Source organism: Rhinoderma darwinii, chromosome 8 (assembly GCF_050947455.1).
Source record: "Rhinoderma darwinii isolate aRhiDar2 chromosome 8, aRhiDar2.hap1, whole genome shotgun sequence".
In the NCBI taxonomy this organism is placed as follows: Eukaryota; Metazoa; Chordata; class Amphibia; order Anura; family Rhinodermatidae; genus Rhinoderma; species Rhinoderma darwinii.
In genome coordinates, this window is record NC_134694.1 from 101,243,888 (window position 1) to 101,264,986 (window position 21,099).

Consider the following 21,099-nt stretch of genomic DNA (forward strand, 5'->3'; position numbering starts at 1 on the left):
TTCTAGTGTGCCGTGGTAAGTACCTAGCAAAAGTGACTAAAGTCAGGACACTGAACTGGTGACCTGGGCGCCCAAGGCTCATAGATGCTTGTGGGAAGTGAAGGCTAGCGATAGTGGGATCTGGGATAGGTATTGTACTCTTATGACGGGACTGAAGAACTTGGCGCAGATGTGAACGAAGCCTTACTTTGAAACGTTCCACCTGCCAAAACATTGTTGCAGATCAAGTACATCCCTTCATTGCAAGGAAGTTCTCTAATAGCAGTGGCTTCTTCCAGCAGGATAATGTGGGTTTAAGGAAAATGACAAGGTGTTGACTTGGCTCCAAATTCCACAGATCTCAATCCAATCGATGGTCTGTGAGATGTGCTGGTGAAACAAGTCTGATCCATGGAGGCCGCACCTCACAACTTATAGAACATAAAGGATCTGCTGCGAACAACTTGGTGCCAGAAACCACAGGAACCTTCCGAGGTCTTGTGGAGTTCATGTTGCTTATGCAGCGTTACATGTAATCTTTATGGCTTGAAGGGAGAAATCCTAAATATTGTACAGCAGATATGTCATTAGCGTCCCTAATTAATACGGTGTATGTGGAATGGATTAAATGAACAGATCATCCACAAGGCGGGAGATAGTATTGAAGAACCATTATATAATAACTCCTGTGCCAGCTATAAAAGTTAATCTTTGAAATAAAGTTCTACCAGCAGAAGAAAACTGAAATGTGCGGAGGTCCTTTTTTAGTGTAATCTTGGCTGTAATGTAATCTCACAGGAAGCCAGGTCTGCAGGTCGCTTTTGATGTGACTTTCGACTTGAAGATCGTTCGAAGCAGCTTGGCTGAGAAGATACCTGCGTCATAAGCTAGCAGTGCCCCGCTGGTGTGGGGTTTATTGTCACCACGCTGTCTCTGCTCACCGGCTGCTTAACTTTGCCTTTCGCCCTGGAGAGATTAGGCTACTGGCTTAAAACCAAATTCTCGTGATGTGAGTTCAGTACAAGCCTCAGTATGTCTTGGGAACACGCTGACATTGGGGTTTGGTCTGAGCAGTACACAGAGTTTGACTTCTTCTTTATTGTTGCTGGGTACATAGCACTCAATGCTGAGACCTGGAATGGTGACAATGTGATCATATCTTGCTAGGTTTCCCTATGTCACATTTTCTCCTGCTCTGTCTTTCTGTTTATATTCTCTTGTTGCTTTTATTTTGCTATTTTCCCCTTTTTCTGTCACTTTGTGATTGTCTTTATCACTCTCTTCTCCCTACAGACTACCTCTATTTATTTATAAAATCTTTCTAACCCTGCTCTGGTGCCATTTTGTCCAGATACAGCATGTGGTGTCACAGGCTGGCATGGCTCTATCCAATGACCAGGGGACTTCTATCCAAGGTGGTTAAAGGAGAGAATCGATGGACACCCAAATTGCAAAGGTCTTCTCCTTCAGTGGTTCGATGGCTCAGTACAGCTTCAGAGACTCCAGAATGCTCCTGGGTCCTTCATACTGATCATTTAGGTGAGTTCAGACTTGAGATCTGTGTAATGCTTACGCTTGGTTATTCCGTCAGATTTTGTAGTGGCTTAACTTTTTTTTTTTTTTATTGCCCCTGTAGCCAATATGGTTGTTAATATTGCAATTGCTATTTCTCATTACCCAATCTATACGAAGGAGAAAAAGGCAAATGTTTACTTTTCTATTTCCTGCTTAGCTGGTAAAGCGATTCACATCGTTCAATAGAACAAAGAAAACAAAAACCTGTATACATACACTGCAATAAAATGAAGCCACTTACTAATAAGTAGTAGTTAAAGGAGTGTTCTCATTACACACCACCCCTTTTAATAGGGGAGGTCCTGGTAGCCAGACCCCAACTGACCAGACGTTTCCCCTGTGGCCGCCGCTACAATGCAATGAGGTATTATATGCGGTCATTCAGATAAATTGCCTTTCAAGTATTAGTACATGCACAGCTACAGCGAGACCCTCCACTCTACCTTCCAGGAGGAGAAGGTCCACACCATCTGATGTCTGTCCCAGTAGGATACATATTTACAAGGGTTGTCCTGATGGGGTTACCCCATTTTTAAAAGGTTTCCTCCTTTCACAAATCCTGCTGCCACATGTAATGATCTGCGGGTGATGGGTCCTATAGTGACATCACATCCTGTGGTCATGTCATCTAGTCACGTAACCAATGCGTTTAATAGCTCTAGCCCCATACACCATAGCTGCTTTTGCTAACGGGAAACATTTCTAATCATTACCTACCAGTACTTTGGCTACATTTTATTATGTGCACGGTAAAATCCATTAATAAAAAAATAAATTGTGATAGCCCGGCACTTACTACTGGGGCAGAGATTTTGGGACTCTTCTGACTAAGTGAACTTTTATAGTAGCAAACTTATTTGCAGCATCTTAGGCTTTCCTTCTAGAGCTTTTTACTTTTTCAGGTAACTTTTTATATAATTTTCTATAATGGTTGAAAATGTAACCTGACACATTGCTTTTGCTATTTTTTATTTTTTTTCATGGTTTTATTAAGTTATAATTTTCCAATGATTTCCATTTACACAGAACTGTTATACTCCGGCGCTTGCATGCGTTTAGACTATGTGTGGCTCCGAGATCACTGTCGCTCATCTTCCTGTTATAATTCCAAAACCAACCAGCGCAGTCTGGACACGGCAACCGTCGATTTGGACATCAAACCGGCAAAAGTTCGAGCAGATGAGACCTCTCTGTACATAACATGTAAGTCTTTTTTCTATTCTAACAAAGGAGCTTTACCTCTATAAAGGAACTCCCCTCTCTAGCCACAATACAACTGCCTTATGGGGCAGACCAGAAATATTCACACCTCTGATGACCAGCCCACTGTTTTGGACCAAATCTGGTCTGATTTGTCTGAAAATGTATGTTCAAAGAGGACCTGACATGTTTGTTTTAGTAAATACTTGTATCCCTTATGAAATAACAATTCTGGTCCAAATTTTCTTAGAACTTTACGTTGTGCCGTTCCTTTGTTACTCCTAGAAACTATGAATAAATTGAAAACTGGGTGTTACTATTCCCCTTATCAGAGGGGCATGTCCCTACGGTCTGTCAGAAGTGATTGGACATAGTCTGTGACGCCCCCAACTGGTAACACCCAGTTGTCAACTAAGGGCCTGTTCACTTCACCGTTCATTTCCGTTCCGGCGGGTGAACCCCGCAACAGAGTGAAAGCACAGCTTCCAATGGTGACGGACACATCGCTAATGGTTTCCGTTCATCACCATTCCAGCAGGTTTGCGGTTTTCCGACAGAAGCAATAGCGGACTCGACTGCACTATTGATTCAGTCGGAAAACCAGAAACCTGCCGGAATAGTGTCAAACGGAAACCATTAGCGGTGATTCCATCACCATTGAGATCAATGGTGACTGAAACGGAAGCTGTCACTTTGTTGCGGGGTTCACCCGACGGAAACCTCAGACGGAACCCCGGAACGCAAATGAACGGTGGTGTGAACAGGCCCTAAGCTACTGCTCTGAGCTGTGAATGGCATTTCATAGATTTGATTTCATTAGTTTAGAAAGGTTGTTATTTTTTTACTTTATTTCCCAGGAACTGTGCCATTCTTGCTGTCCATGGGTTGCGTCTGATATTACGACGTAGCCTTATTCTTTTGAATGAGACTGAACTGCAAGACTAGACCCAGCCCATGATCAAGAGAAGCGCTGTTTCTGGGGGATAAAAAAAACATACCCTTAAAATTATCTAAAGCACGGTACGTCTCAATCAGGTTGAAAAGTTCACTGATAAATGGTCTATATGGTGTGAGTATTTGAACTCCGGGACTCTCCCTCACTAGGATGTTTATGGAAGCTCAACCCTAAACCTTGAAGATGTTTGAAAATAATCAATCTGTGATCTCTGATACCAATGACTTAGAAAATATATGATTGTCTCCTGGAATACTGTTTGTTTGGTTCATAAGTTGTAACTTTTCTAAAGTGGTATGTTATTAGGTGAATATGTCAACAATGTAATGCATAATATCCTGTGACATTTTTGTACGGCTATGTTGGCCTCATTGTTGGCATTGTATTTGATGTTTTACAAAATTTTGAATAAAGAGTGAAATTCAAAAAAAAAAATTATCTAAAGCGCATTTAGTTTTATAGTTCGCGGGCAATTTAGAAGAGCATACGGTCTTCATACATAAAGTCTTCTGTTTGCAGTATATCCTGTGTCGCCTTTTGTATGGGTTTCCATACAGAAGGGTTCCTAAGCGCCATCTTACTCGTTTCTCATGGCTTCCCTTTACCAGGGCCAGATGCTCACATGACCCGATTTGGTTTGGAGTGGTTGTCCCAGAATAGCTTTGAAGGACAGAAACAACAGCTTGTTCAGCCGAGGATATTGTGGAATGAGAAGATCTATAAAGAAGCAAACGTTCCGGCCGTCGGTTACTTGCCTTTCCTAGAGACAAATGAGGGGCTGAGAGACTTTCTGCAGAATTTCATATTATATGGTATTGCTTTTGTAGAGGATGTTCCAGGCACCCGAGAAGACACTGAGAACGTGGCCGAGAGACTTAGCCATATCCGGTAATTTCCTCAACCCGTGGAACCGCTTTATAGATTAGTGAATTACTTCAGCAGTAAGACCGACTACAATTAGTTCTGAAGTTAAAGGCTTGTTCCATCTGGACATCCCCTTCTCTAATTGAAAACCCACTGCCATGTTGCTGGTCTCGCAGCTGAAACCCCCAGTGATTGGTGATCAGCGTCCACTGCAGGAGAAATGTGGTATTACATGGTGTCAATTCAAATGGATGGGTGACATGTAACACATGGTATTGCGGAGTCCTTCAGATCGTATGTTTTCTGGGTAATGGAGGTGGGCCCAAACAAGGGACTTGAATCATGCCTATGAGACCACACGTTTAATCATGGGAGATCATTTATTAATGTGGGAACATTCCTATATTTCGTATGAAGCTATGTACCTCTGTGATGGGAAGTAGACGACTCCTTTCGTTTGAGGGATCCACGTTTTCAATAAAATGGTTTAGACAAGCTAGGAAGCCAAATAATGTGGTGAATGTACACTTTCTTGCCTCGTGCAATATCCTTAACCACTAGTGGGCACGGTCTCCTTATGCTTTAAAACGCCCAATATCATTTTTGGACCGATTTGATTATATCTACTGTGTAGTATTTTAATTGTCCATTGTATACTTTTTTTATTTTTTAATTCCTATTTACACAGGCCAATTATCGGGCAAAAGATCGTTCGCAGAACGCTAGTTCCTGAACATTACCCTGTGTAAACGGGGCTACGATCAGCCGATGTGAACAGACGCTTGTTCATCGGCTGACTATTGTTTAAGCTGCAAGAAATATTATTGTCGGCAGCACAGCTCCCTGTGTAAACTAGGAGATCGTAGTAAACTTCACTAGTCCCCAAACCAGCTCATTGTGAAAGGAGCAATGAGTGCCAATCCACAAGCTGTCTCGTTGATCGGTGCTTGTTTACACGGCCCTACTCCCTTAATTTTTTTTTGTCCTTCTCTGCCCAAAATTGTCCTAAGACAATAAGGCTGACTGTTGGGAGGTCTCGCGTATTGGGTGCATGTGCCAGATTGACCACTTATGTATTTCCTATCCCACTCCTGTAATTTATAATACACGAACGTAAAATTTCTCCTCTAGTCTATACTAGATGTATAGACCACCTCAGTAGGGATCTATACGTGTCCTTAAATGTGACCATGGTCCCCAGAATTAAAATATCCATAGTTTGCATTGCTGGATCCATTCAGAGAACTGGATAACCGTGCACAATGAAGCTAGAAATATTTAAAAAAATAAATAAATTAAACTTCTGTCACTTCCTATGGAGAAAGAATAAACCTGAAACAGAAAAGGTAGCACTCGAATAAGTGACAGGGAATCTTATGTGACTCATGCGACCGAGTATCCCTAGCCTGAGACATATATTACTTCCAGCGTAGGTCATCATTCTGCTGCTGGCTGTTTATCACTAATAATGCATTCACAATTTCTACAGGGAGACCATTTATGGTAGAATGTGGGACTTCACATCTGATTTCTCAAGGGGAGACACCGCATATACAAAGCTCGCTCTGGACCGACATACAGACACCACGTACTTCCAGGAGCCTTGTGGGTAAGTTTAATTTTGTTTGCAAATTATAGGACCACTACAGTATTTAAAGACCAGGTGTGTGTGTATATGTGTGTGTGTGTGTGTGTGTATATATATATATATATATAATTTTTTTGCATAAGGTTTTATATATTTAAATTAGTGATTCTTTGCGGTATTTAGACTGACATTAAAGGGAACGTAACATTACAAACTTGTTTTTATTATAAATATATTAATAATTTTACCAATTTTTGGTGGAGTTTGTAATTTTTCTTATGTGACTATGGTCTTAAAATATTCCAGTTTTCACACTGTCCAGAGCCCTTTGATAGACTGATCCTTCCTGTTCTGTAGAGATCACTTCCTGGTAGTAATCTCCTTATCACAGGCAAGATTAGTGATGGGCAGGACCTCTATTTTCTCCCTGGAGGCAGGTAACACAGGATCACACCATTGACAATAGGTGAAATGAAAGGCTCCCCTCCTCCCTGTTCCTGCACGGAGACCTCTTCACATGTTAAAGCCCCCTCACCACTCTCCAATAGAAGGCAATAGTTTGTTTCCCTTTATATTTGCGGCTGTTGAAAAGCAAATCCATTTACTGCTGTTTATAGCTCAGAGCCTTGGTTCAGGCAATATTAACTGCCACAACGATTGTCACATTATGAATTTTAAATTAAACAAATCATATACTGCCCCCATACATTCTATGGAAGTAGTCACTTCATACATTGTAAAAATGCCACCCAGCACTTTATACTAATGGGCACCTTCTTGCAATTTTGCATCAAAGTGTAATAGTGTATACAAAATGCATATAAAGTCATGTTTGTGGCGGTCTGATCCAAGAAGAGCCTGGGATGCACAACTCGTCCTAAAATATATGCACTTTGCGCATCTAGAACATTTGTTCCCTATGGCCATGTCTACATGCAGATATATTCACCAGAACACCCCAAAATATCTGTGATCCAGATGCCAGTACACAAGAGTCAGAGTGTGATTAGGGGGGAAAAATGTCAGCTTACCGGAGTCCAGCCATTTGAAAAGGCTCATATGATGGCACACGCAGGGACTGGTTCCAAACACTTGATCAATAGCGATGAGGAAAAGAAATCCATCTCGTCCGTAATCCGTAAAATTCCAACTTTAAAACTTGACCGGTAAACGAGTGTCGATCGGCGCTCATTTGCTCCATTTTAAAGGAGCGATTATCTCCATACGAATTGCATCTGGTCAGCCAGCAGCACATCCCTTGTTTACGTGGAGAGAAATGCTGCCGACAAGCGACCGTTTTTTGGGTCTCCTAAAAGATCAGATTAATCCCTTTTGCAGTAGACGGACCGCTTTATTTGGAAGTCCTTTGTAGGTTTCTGGAGAAATCTATCAGCATACTGTCAAACTGATTTTTATAAAGTTCCTTACCCATAGCCACCACGGATCCTCCCTTGTCGGCCGTCTTGATCATGAGGTTCGTGTAATTTCTCTAAGCGGCACCATTTTTTTCCTTGTAAAATATAAAGAAACTATATGAATTTGGGATCACCGTAATAATTTTGACCCACAGAATAAAGGTAACATGTAGTTTTAATTGCACGGTAAACACCATAATAACAAAGCACAAAAAACATTTGCGGAATATTTTTTTATTTTTTTTTCCTCTGGTTTCCTAGTACATTATATGGTGGCATAAACGACAACTCGTCCTGCAAAAATCAAGCCCTCATAGGGCTATATATCGATTGAAAAATAAGTTATGGCTTTTGGATGGTGGCGAGGATAGAATGAAAATCTGAAATCGCTGCGGCGGGAATGGGTTAAGCCTGGCCATAATTCATTTCCGAGCCATTAAATGTCAACACAAGCTATACTATAGATCTGACTTATGGTTTTTCTTAGTTTCAGTTAGATGCATTATGATTATATTTTTGAGGAAATAAATAATCACGTACAGAGTTTCCAGTTAGAACCACATTTTTTTGTTTATGCTTTAATAAAAACAATTTACATATAGTAATATATTTGACATTATAGGGGTTGTCCTATGAGACTGAGCTGATCTCTGGGTCCCACTGCTGGCCAATCATTTGTAGGGCTTATGAAATGCATAACAGAATTTTCAATGTGGAGAGCAGCGCTAGGAAAAAAAATCATACTTACCCCAGCCGTAGTCACGGCGAAATGTCCCCCTCTTCTGAGCACAGGCCGCCCCCCCCCGGTATGACGCTGTAGCCGGTGACTGGTGCAGCAGGGACATGGGATAAAACGTCAGCCCAGGAGGCCGGCTTGCGCTCAGGATAGAGGATCAAGTCACTAGGACTACGGCCGAGGGTAAGTATAAAACTTTTTTTTTTTTTTTTTTTTTTAAATGCTAGATATGTAGTTGGTTATGAATTCTTATTTTTTTTTCTCCCACTTTCTGAACCCTGACTATTATATATTTTATTGTGCTGATGTTTATTGCTGTTACAGGATGCAGATTTTTCATTGCCTGCGACATGAAGGCACCGGGGGGCGCACTCTCCTGGTAGACGGCTTCTATGCTGCTGAGCAACTTCGCCAACATCACCCTGAGAATTTTGAAATCCTCAGCACTACCCCTATAAGACATGAATACATTGAGCATGTTAGAGACCGTCACAATCTCATGGCTGGAATAGGCCCAGTATTAAATGTTTATCCTTGGAATAAAGAGCTTTATATGATTAGGTGAGTGGCAACTGCACAATTTATGACTTTTTATATGTTCACTTATTACGTATTATGCACTTGTTTGCTTTTTATTCTGCAGCACTGTACACAGCCTGTGCCCAGCTTAACCAATGGCCAAATATCACGTTTTCTAGCAGTTTCACCAGCTGCCAAATTTCCTATTATGGAACCATATTTCCCTCATTGGAGGCTACAATATGTATCTGTATTTTAGACTCTGTTCTTTTATGGCTCAAAGGCTATAAACACTTTTGGGGCCATTTTTCATTATTGCATTGGATGTATTATGGGTTAGAAAACACTATTACAAATGGTGGTTATTAAAAATTTTGCTCCGTTCGTCTTTTTCAGTCTGCATAATCTAGCCAATAATACTGCCAATACAATTAAAAAATGGCCACAAAGGTGTGCACATACTGTAAAGGGGGAACTAAACTTTAAGTAAACTCCGGACATGTCATAGTGACTTGTTAGAAGTTTTGATCGGTGGGGGTCCGAGCACTGAGACTCCCCACTCATCACTAAAATGAAGCGGCATAACCCTTTAAATACAGTTATGAAATTTAGAAAATTTGTATGCATATACTAATTTGGGAGTGGAAAAAAAAAAACGTGGGAAAATAAGTATTGACTAGCTGGAAAGTTAAAGCGACCCTCCAGGCTTCCCTCTACTAGGGCTCATTTACCTCAGTATGTGGGGAAATGACCTGGTGGTTTATTAATAAATGGCTTATAATCATTCTGCCCTGGCTATAAGAGAAATCCGCTGTCCCTGTACAGACTTCCTGGTGAGCCTGTTACAGACTTGTGTTTATGCACGGCAGCCAATCTTAAGGCAGATCTTCAGCCTGAACCAATGACTAGGCCGGAGGTGTGTCTTAGACTACATCCGTCTCCCTATAGACATTGTAGCTGAACTGTGATCACCGCTCTGCCCTAATGGAGCGAAGCTAAAAAGCAGCCAAACATCAAGCACTGAAGGAAAAAATTAGCAGGACATAATCACCAACTTAGGCCCCATGCACACGACCGTAGATTTCATCCGTAATTACGAACTCCTTCATTTCTATGGTCGACTGACACCTTCCCGTAGGTTTACGGGAAGGTGTCCAGGCCGTAGAAAGCTTCCTTAAAAAAAAAAAGGAACATGTCGTTTTTATTTTACAGACCATTCTCCCATACTTTATAATGGGAGCACGGCCTGCAAATGCAGATGACTGTCGCCGGCTGTACTGTAATCACGGACCGGGATTATGCTACAGCTGTGTGCAGGGGGCCTAACAGACTGATCTTACATTTTATTTTGATTCTTACTGCTGGACTGTCACAATCTAAGGGAGGTGTAAGTGGAAAAAAGATATAAGATGGGAAAGATATGGATATCCGTAATTGGACACCGTATATATTACACGGCCTCAGGAACTGGTGACGGTATATACAGGGATCACCAGGGAATAGCCACTGTGTATTTTAAGTTCTTTTTTTTTTTTTTTTTTTTCCCTCTTTTCTTCAGATACAACAACTATGATCGTTCGGTCATTAACACCGTACCCCATGATCTAGTGAGGAAATGGTATACTTCTCATCGCATCCTCACAAACGAACTGAGGAAGCCTGGGAATGAGCTGTGGGTGAAATTAAAGCCAGGCAAGGTGAGTGCCGGAGAAACGGGTATGACTTTGTTCTAAATCACATTCATCAAATAGTTAATGGTTCATGTCCTATACATATTCGGTACATCTACCTAATGGGTGATTGGACAGTCTGTTGCCTCTAACTGCTTGGTGGCCATTGCTCCAATTTGCCTTATGGATTCTTTGCCATGCTGACATTCTGCGCAATATTTTATTACTCTATAACATATGAGACCGCAGTGGTTGTAGGTCTCCTTTGTACGGGTGGAACTTCACATGGGAGACTATATAGTTTTTGCCAGTTACCCTTTAATGATGACACAATCTTTGACTGAATACAGTAGCCATAAACATATCAACCTGGTCAGGACCATTCTGTGCTCGGATGGGTCCTAATTGGTATCGGGGACCCAGTGTGTATCAGGAGATCATACACAAGTCTTTAGTGGTCCAGGTTTTGTGCTTGTCGTTTTTTGTTTTTTTTTTTGGATGACTTCACACTATATGGTCATCTGCAGTTATAGCCCTCCTATGCCAATAACCATGAACGGTTTCTGTTTAGGTGACTATTGTGGTCACTTATGTTTCTTTTGCATAGCTGCTAACTTCTTCAAGTCCTTATTTTAACAGGAGTATCTTGTATGTTGTACTTCAGGTGACAGGAAAAGTAATCATATTTTCAGTGGGGTATGGAAACATTTTTCACTTGTGCTAATGTCTTTTAAAGGGAACCAGTCACGTTTAGCATGCTGTTCTGAACAGGTCTTGAGCAGATTGATTGGTTTTGTACAGAAAGATTTAGGATAACCTGTAATTAATTTAATGCCCTTTTCATTGTGGGCTAGAGTCCAGTGGGTGGGCTCGACCATTGATTGACAGCCTTCCCTGTGTGAATACATAATTGTCAATCACTGTAAGACCACCCACTTGACTCTTTAAGAGACTGTCACTAGTTTAATTCCCTATCTCCTAACTAATCTAATAGGTGCTTTGCTGCTGCGAACTACAGTGTGATTTGTTTAAAAAAATAAATAAAATTTATTAGAAAAATGCTCATGACTATTGCAAATTATGTAAATGAGCCTTTATTAGACAACTGGGAGGTAACTGCAGTGATTCTCCTGAGGTGGAGCTCCTCCCAGCCCCTGACGCTGTCCTATCCGCATGAAGCTGCTTCACACAGTGTGAGAGACTGAGACTTGAGTGAAGGGGGATCACTTCAAACAGCTATATCCCGGGCTGTGGACCACCTAGAACAGCGGTTGGTGGCATATGAAAGAAGATTCTAATATTTCATATGACACCAGGATCGCAGTTCTACCTGTTACACAACCGGAGGTATCACCAGTTGAAAACAGTCTGGAATGGATTCTGTATACTATATAATCAGGCTGTGTTGCTGGGCGGGGAAGGGGGAGAAGCTGCATGCTGATAGGACAGCGTACAGTATAGGTTCCGTCAAAGCGTCGGAGCCCTTGCACAATAGACAAACAAACCATTGGCGTCGGATCCGTCACTATTGAAGTCAATGGTGATGCAAACGGAAACCTATGGTTTCTGTTTTTGTCAGGGTCCCATTCTGACTGGAAGCTCCAACAGGGCGTCGGAACGGGACCCTGACGCAACCATAGAACGCAGTGACTGCACCAGGACTTCAGAGTAGATGAAACGGTGGATTTATTCACCTCAAGTGAGCAACGTTTCGGTTCAACAGAGAACCTTTCTCGAACCAAAACGTCGCTCACTTGAGGTGAATAAATCCACCCTGTTTCATCTACTCAAGTCCTGGTGCCGTTACTGCGTTCTATGGTTGCTCTCCATTCAAGTGGGGGAATTTATTCATCCCCTGGTGACGAGCACATGGCCTGATTTATAGGTATGTTGGAGTGCTGTGTTCATCTGTATCTGGAATATATATATCTATATCTTGTCCGCTCCTCCTGCTCTTACATGGTGCCCACTGATCGGACTGCATGTTTTACTTGAAAGGTTTCCTTTGATGTAGGGTTTTAAAAAAAAAAAAAAAAATTTGATAGATTTAGCTGATAACCATTATGGTTACATTGCAGATAAGATCACGATTTCCTTTGAACAGTGTTTAGCTGGTATTTTTTTTTTTTTTTGTACTGAAATATGTCAGAAGTGCAACCGTTCAACAATCTTTAGTGATATTTCTGTAGTGTTTCAAAGCTTCTACAATATACTTCGCTGCTACTGACACTACACAATCTACTGCCTATCGTGTGACACATAATTCCTCCAGAAACGGGGATAAATGGCATGGGATGACCCATAATACAGGGAAGGGGGAGGGCAGGTAACATGTGTTAAAAAGAACCTTTCATCTGCACATGCATGTTATAGGCAGTGCTGCACAAACCTTGTCTCGCTTTAAAAAAAAAAAAAACATTCTATCATCCTCTGTTTAGATATCGGTGCTGTTATATTTGGCGCCAGATATGTAAATAACTCCCTAAACTGTCAATGGGGCGTTTCTTTATTTCTAAATGGCATGGGGCGTGTTACTTCTCGCGCTGACACTGTCCAATCTGATACGAACAGTGTGAGCAGCTCGTGCTGTGACCTCTCTCGCTCACGAGCGATCAGTTTTGTCGACCTTACGTGCGCACAGTTCCGAGGTTGCTGCTGCCGACTATACTTCTGCCGCCACAGGAGAGAAGAATTCACCTTCTCTCCTGTTCCGTGACGGCGCTGGAGCGATGCGTGCGCACGCTCTCCTCTACAGCTCTTGTCAGACAGTGAAGGAAAGACTGTTCTTGTGAGAAGTAACACGCCCCCATGACATTTAGAAATCGCCCGACTGACTGTGCAGGGGGTTATTAGCATATCAGGCACCAAATCTAACTCCACCGATATCTAAACAACGGACTGGCTTACAGAGAGGGTATGTTCACACGGCAGCCTCCGTTACGGAGCGGTTTTCAGACGTAATTGCTCGTCCTCGCATTTTGTGAGGCGTCATTGACGGATGTAATTTAGAGCTGTTCTTCATTGAATTCAATGAAAAATGGCTCAAATTACGTTGCAAAGAAGTGTCCTGCACTTCTTTGACGAGGCAATCATTTTACGCGTCGTCGCTTGACAGCTGTCAAACGAAGACGCGTAAATTACAGGTCGGCACAGTACGTCGGCAAACCCATTCAAATGAATGGGCAGATGTTTGCCGACGTATTGGAGCCGTATTTTCAAGCGTAAATCGAGGCATAATACGCCTCGTTTACGCCTGAAAATAGGTCGTGTGAACCCAGCCTGACCGTTCAGCTACAGACAGCACATTAGTAAGGAACTGATCTTACTGCAGTTACACCATCTGCACACAATGTTTTAAGACCAGAGAAGCCCTTTGGTCTCCAGGTATATAGGCGCTATATAATATTTTGGCAAGGTGGGGAACAAGAGGGCCTACAGTCATGATGCTGTTTGTAGCATAACTTCTGAAGGTTTATGAATTTCAAGATAGTAATTTTACATAGTGTCATTTCATGTTTTATGTTAAAAAAAAAAACACCGGATGCCACAAAGTAAAGGTACTCATTGTGGCTTTAAATGCTGAACAGGAAGATGAGCTTACTGTAAATTCTATTTCAGTTATCACTTGCATAAAGGAATATCTCGTGACCTAGATCATACAATAAATTAGATATTGTTTTTTGTTTTTTTTTAAGCTTCGCAGTATTTTGCGATTAGATAAATTTGTCAGTCACGTAAAAAAAAAAAAAAATTGGATGCATACACTGTCACCCTGGATCGCTGTGAGCGGATAAGGCTATAGGGATATATTCGCACGGCGTGATAAAAGGGCAGTTAACGGATCAACGTTTCCCCCCCCCCCCCCCCCCTCACGGAGTCTCTTTTGGGTCTCAACTTTAGAGCCATAGACACTGCGTGCTTCCATATGTTGCGATATTTCAGATTCTCCAATAGATGTAATGTTTCTAAGAGAAAATCTCTGTAGTATGACAATTACTTTTAAAATGCCAATTTTTTTATTTTTTGGTTGGAAAATACTCTGCATGGCTTCATATGAAATTGGAAGCATGTGGAGGTAGAGTATGGTCCCATTGACCTCTAGGGGTGTCCTACTACTGCTCTGTACAACTTGGAGACTGTATGGGGCCATAATGCGGCCCTATGCTTAAAGAGTCTCTGTCACCACATTATAAGTGCCCTATATTGTACATGATGTGATCGGCGCTGTAATGTAGATTACAGCAGTGTTTTTCATTTAGAAAAACAATTTTTGACAGTTATCCCCTATTTTAGCTTTATGCTAATGAGTTTCTTCATGAACAACTGGGCGTGTTTTACTTTTTGGCCAAGTGGGCGTTTTACAGAGGTGTTTATGACGCTGACCAATCGGCGTCCTACACTTCTCTCCATTCAATAACACTGCAGATAGCGATATAGCTATATCGCTGTGTGCAGCCACAAACACACTATAACGTTACTGCAGTGTCCTGACCATGAATATACATTACCTCCAGCCAGGACGACATGTCTATTCACAATCCTGACACTACCGTAGCGTCTGTGTGCTATTTCGGCAAGGCAAGCGTAATCTCGCGAGATTACAATGTAACCTGTCATTTCAAACAAGATTATGCTTGCCTTGCTGTAAATCTTACAGAAGTGTCAGGATTGTGAATCGACATGACGTCCTGGCTGGAGGTAATGTATATTCACTGTCAGGACACTGCAGTAATGTTATAGTGTGTTTATGTGGCTGCACACCGCGATATAGCTATATCGCTATCTGCAGTGTAAATGAATGGAGAGAAGTGTAGGACGCCGATTGGTCAGCGTCATAAACGCCTCTGTAAAACGCCCTCTTGGCCAAAAAGTAAAACACGCCCAGTTGTCCATTAAGAAACACATTAGTGTAAAGCTAAAATAGGGGATAACTGTCAAAAATGATTGTTTTTCTAAATAAAAAACACTGCTGTAATCTACATTACAGCGCTGATCACATCATGTACAATATAGGCCACTTATGATGTGGTGACAGTCTCTTTAAGGCCTAATCATTTTGTGTAATTTTTTAAATCCTGGTCACGTACTATGACCTGTAGCAGTACAATCTTCAGGAGTGTTCTTGTGTATTGCTTAATCTTCTGAATCTAAAATAATTCCTGTTATTTCAGGTTGTGCTTGTCGATAACTGGAGGGTATTGCATGGACGGGAGTCCTTCACCGGTTACAGACAAATTTGCGGTTGCTATCTCTCTAGGGACGATATAATGAACCGCGCACGTTTACTGGGCCTCAGCGTCTGATGGTGCTGCAGAGAAAGCAATAATATCACCGTGTATAGACTGCCAAAACAACCTAACCAAAGGATTATCCACGCTGAACTTGCCTCTAGCCAACTTTAAAAGTCAAAGGAATGATCCACTAATGTAACAGTTGTAATTACTCAGCACTTCAGTCCTATTGTCTAAACAATCACTATTCTGGTGTAAGATCATAGCTATAAAATCACTGCATTATTTCTCTTCATTGTATTCCTGTATTAAAGAGAATCAGTCACCTCTCCTGGCTTGTTTAAGTGAATACTTTAATTCCCCATGAAATAACTATTCTGGAACATATTTTCTTGGGACTCTGCGTTGAGCTGTTCCTCTGTTGTTCCTCCTACTAATCGATGAATAAATTAACTGGGTGTTACCATTACACTTCTCAAAGGGGCGTGTCCCTACAGTCTTGCTCTGTCAATACCCATTGGACAGTTTGTCTGGGCACATGCCCATCTGGTTAAAACACCCAGTTGTCATTTTATTAAAACCTTTCTAGGAGGAATAACGGGCAAATTTCTACCATAAATGCAAAATGTTGCTTTTTTTTTTGCTTTTTTTTCTCCTCGCTGTGTATCTGCAGCATAAATCTTGTGTAGAAAAATCAAAATAGATTTCTGATTTAAAATGGTAAAAAAAATACTATACTAGCTTCCCTCGCTGGTCTTTGTCATAGTGGGAGGCTGGCTGCATAATTTGTCTGTTGTGAGCGCTGCAGCCTGTCATTCCCTTCAGCAGTCTCATGGGATTAATTAAATGTCCAACTGGGGAAGCAGGGGTTCCATAAAATAGCAGTGACTACTGGATTGTTATGGGGTATGTATGTCAGGGTATAGTTCTTTGTTGTTTGGGGAGACCGCCACCTAGCAACAGCGAATGTGGGCAGACTGCTGCCTCCCTGGGCTGTCTTAGATGTGATCCGGGTGGCTATAGTAGCTGTGGTAATGTGATCCTGGGGGAGTTCTCGCAAGAGTGTGGGAACTCTTGAGTTTTTCAGGTGGCGATGGAGGAGGGTGCATGCTCTATAGCAGCCTCTTTATCTGTCGAGAAAAGCGGTGGGTTCCAAATGCCCTTTAGCCTACCAGTCTTTCAATTCACTCCTGAAGAGGAACCAATAAAGAAAAAGTATAGGGTGGCTGTGGAATGCAGCACCCATGCATTGCCTCAGAGATGTAGTGATACTGAGGCTTCTATACATAGTGCCATTACAGCTGGTTGGTGGCACACTTCAATGGCTACAAAAGGGGTCTTTGGCAGTTTGCATAGCACCACTCTTTTGGAGAACAGAATTTGTTGGAGGGCTGCACTACAGAGAGGAGTTGTCCCCAAATAGTGTGTTTGCCCATAACGCTGCAGGTTCCATGTTTGAGGTAGAATGGGACTCAGGCAGTTATTTGCTCCTTTGTATCCTCAGAGAAAAATGGAGCGAACTTCAAGTGTTAAGGGTGGGCTTTGCTGGCAAGACACCTTCCAAATTAGTCACTCACAGGTGGGCCATTCCAGACAGTTTGGAGGTGAGAGAATTTGCACAACTCTCCTTCCGTTCATTCCTAGTGAAGGAAGGTGACCTAGTCCTTAGAACATTTGTAGGAATTCCCGATTTTCATGCCTTAATAGGATCTAAAATAGAGCAGTCTTTGCTGTCTATTACTGGGTCAGCATTCCCTTTTGTTAATTTTGACCAGATCCTTAAGCACATCCAATTTAAAATATCCGATGCGGTGGGTCCTTTTCTCCATATGGTGTTAAAAGCAGAGCAAGAAGGGGAACTTTCCAGAACTCTAAATGTTAAGGCTTTATTATCTTCCAAAATGGCATTAGTAAAAGCGACCAGTAGGTATATATTATTAATAAGTGGATCTCGAGAGTTTATCGTACTTCACAAGTCCGGCTAGTAATGACAAAAGTTGTAAAACTAGAGTTTCCTCAACCTTGTCCCATCTGACACAGAGTAGTGGGCTAAACAGTAACGTCCGATGCTTCCCTGACGGGATGGGGTGCCTTTTCGCACAAGGCAGCAGTTCAAGGGAAATGGAATCCATTAGAGTATGGATTATGCAATATCCTGGAACTCCGAGCTGCCAAGCTGGGTCTTCAGAGGTTATATACCCTGTCACCAACATGTCACATGATAATAATCCAAATGGACTGCTGTAGCATATGTGAACAAAATGGGCATGAGATCCAAGACCTTGTGCTCTGGAGCTATGGAATTGGGCTCTAGACAGGGGTCTAGTGCTCCCAGCCCAGTATGTTGCGAGTCATTCCAACAAAGTTGCGGATCCATTGTCACAACAGAAGATGATATTGTCTTCGTTGGCTCTGGAACTAGAGCTCTTTCAGAGAATAGAGCACACATTAGTGGTCAGAGAAATAGATCTTTTCACCTTGGCTCAGACCAAACGGTTTGTTTCCAGGACTTGTTCTTAAGGGACATGTCGTTTTCTTGGACCCACCTAAAAAAAAAAACCTTTACAGCTCTTGCACACAGCTGTAAAAAACGGTCCGTGTGTCGGCCAAATTGCCGGCCTGACCACGGTACAGGTGAACGGGACTCCTGGCATCCTAGACATTTATGATGCAAGGAGTCTGCCTCCACATGGAACTGCTGTTCTTTACTGTATCATTAGGTTCAGTACAGAACAGCAGTTCTGTGGGGAGGGAGAGAATCCTAGCATCATAAATGTCTATGATGCCAGGGGTCCTGTTCACCTGTACCGGGGTAGGGCTGGGAAATCCGACCGACACACAGACCGTCTTTCACGGCCCGATCTCAGTCGTGTGCCAGAGATGGTTTCCCTCCCCCAACACTACTGTCTCAGGAGTTGCGGAAGATCCAAGAGGATCAAGTAGAGGGGATGGTACTGGTCTACCCAGTTGGGCCTTCTAGACCCTGGTACCCAATGATTCACAAACTAATCCAAGGGAGCAAGGTTTCCCTCGGCTGGACGAGTGTTTTTGGGATCGGAAGATCTTCTAGTCCAACTTCCACCATTAATGTGGATTACGGCTCTGATAGGCTCTTCTTTTTCTCAAACTTATCAGATGATGTTAACCAGCTAATCAACCACTCTTTGAACCCTAGGATGAGAAATAGATATACATTTATTATTGCTGAATTTTAGACCTGTTACTCTAACATGTTATCCAGACTTAATCCTTTCCCAACTTGAGGCGGCCGTGGAGCTTCTTACACAGAAATTCCTGGCGAGCTTGGCTTGCAACACAATTAAGTCCATGGACTCTGCTTCAAACCTACTAATGCCAAATCTTACAGAAGATAAGCTATACTGTACCTTAGGTTAAATGAGGGAACTTCTGCTGTAAGCCCAAAAGTTCCTAGGTACTCATGCACCTGGGGGATTGATCCCCTATTACATTATCTTAGCACCATGACCAAAGGGGACAGCCATCTTAGGAACAAAGGTATAAAGCTAGCATGTCTCCTTTTCCTAGCTATTGCAGAAGGTACAGCAGAACTTACTCTTTTCCACATTATGGTACCTGGCTATCTGTCACCAGGAGGTTTCCATCTAGTTCTTAAGGGCAGAACTAAAACTTCTCATTTGGCTGAGACATCAGTGGAGCTATACTTCGTAAAGGATCTAGAGGAACCTTCTCTGTGGTTGGTCAATACTCTTCAGGTGTATTTTACCCTGTGCCCCTCACAGAGCGAAGATTACAAATCTCTTCATCACTTCCAGACATCTGCTCTGAAAAGCATCAGCTAATACAGTTAGAGGCTGGGTCTTATTTGCAATGAAAAGTGCAGACATAGATACTAATTTATTCAAAGCCCATTCTATCAGAGCTACGGCTTCCTTCAGGGCTACAGCCAAAGGGATTCCCCTTGTTTCCCTACTCAGAGCAGCTAGATGGTCCTCTAGCAAAACCTTCATCAAGTTCTATTAGCGTCTTTCCAAGACACAACCGCTTGAATTTCTCACAGCTGCCTCCAGGTTTGTGCTACTCTACCCATTAGCTGGTGCAAGGTGACTGTCTCTCCGAAGAACAAGGAAGAATTAGCCGGAATCTATGACCTGCAAACGGTATTTATTCTAGGGAAAAGGACAGCCACCTAGCAACAGCGACCCTCCCATTCTCTCCCTAACAAGGTTCTACTGTGGTAACAGTCTTCTTAATGTCTCCATCTTTTAGGGCAAAGAAACCGGAGACAAGGGAGCCATCCGCAAGCCAAATGCAAGAAATATATACTGGTCTTGAGACCTCTTTCCTAGACTGAAGTTTACTTCATACTCTCAGGATCCCTACCTATGTACTACTGGTTTCAACTCCACGTTCAGTTCCCTCCTTATCAACCACTCCAGATGAGTCAGACATCTGTTAGATCTCATCTTAAGCGCTGTTTAACCTTTCATTGTTATTAAAGCATCGAATAATGTTACTGATCATGTTTCCATGCTTTATCTCCCTCTCACGATAACTCCCCGGGATCAGATGACCGCGGCTGTTACTGGCTGCTGCGTCTAAGATGGCCGGGTAAGCTGCCTGTAAGAGGGGTGAACATGGCTGAGATAAGTGACTGTAGTCTGTGTAACCTGTATTCTGCTGTACTATGCGTATGCTGTAACTGTAGTTTGTTATTACTGTTATCTGTCTGATTATATTTGTAGAAGGAATATTTTTACTAATGAGTAATTTGACATTGTACTGAGCATGTCCAGAAAGCCCAGCACAGCAGACTGAGGAAAGTTCTAGAAAGCAAGAGGAGCAGCAGGAGGAGGAGCTCTGTGCTGGAGGAGGAGCAGCTCTGTGCTGGAGGAGCAGGAGTAGGAGCTCTGTGCTGGAGGAGCAACAGGAGGAGGAGCTCTGTGCCTTTAGGAGCAGCAGGAGGAGGCGGAGCTCTGTGCTGGAGGAGGAGCAGCTCTGTGCTGGAGGAGCAGCAGGAGGGGGAGCTCTGTGCTGGAGGAGGAGGAGGAGGAGAGACTGCAGAGAAACTCATGAGAGGAGAGTATAAAGAGAGACCCCTGAATGGAAAGTCTGGAAAGAGAGCAGAATTTAGAGACAACTGGAGACTGAGACAGCTACAGGAGTGGCTGAGAACTGCTGGGACTGTCCTCACTGATGTGGCAGATGGGAGCTGAGGAGACGCCTGTGATATGTGGATATTTGCCGAGACTGATATAGTGTCACTGTATAACCCACAGACACTCATTTCTGAAGTAAAGTTGTGTAAAATCTGCAACCTGTCTGGTTCCTGTGCTCATATATTGCACTGGATATGCCATCCTTACATGCCGTCTGCACCCATAAGCG

General features: G+C 42.5%; 1 protein-coding gene across 5 annotated transcripts in view; it reads left to right on the plus strand.

Moving 5' to 3' along the window:
* TMLHE (trimethyllysine hydroxylase, epsilon) overlaps positions 1-16,063 on the plus strand; it is a 35,380-nt gene extending 19,317 nt beyond the window's left edge. For all 5 annotated transcript variants that reach the window (XM_075836001.1, XM_075835998.1, XM_075836002.1 and 2 more), the window contains 7 exons: positions 1,337-1,518; positions 2,581-2,757; positions 4,318-4,597; positions 6,063-6,182; positions 8,637-8,873; positions 10,390-10,528; positions 15,673-16,063. In XM_075836001.1, the coding sequence (XP_075692116.1) occupies positions 1,338-1,518; positions 2,581-2,757; positions 4,318-4,597; positions 6,063-6,182; positions 8,637-8,873; positions 10,390-10,528; positions 15,673-15,804 (1,266 nt within the window). In that variant the 5' untranslated portion in view covers position 1,337 and the 3' untranslated portion in view covers positions 15,805-16,063. The remainder of the gene's footprint in view (positions 1-1,336; positions 1,519-2,580; positions 2,758-4,317; positions 4,598-6,062; positions 6,183-8,636; positions 8,874-10,389; positions 10,529-15,672) is intronic.
* The last annotated feature ends 5,036 nt before the right edge of the window (positions 16,064-21,099 follow it).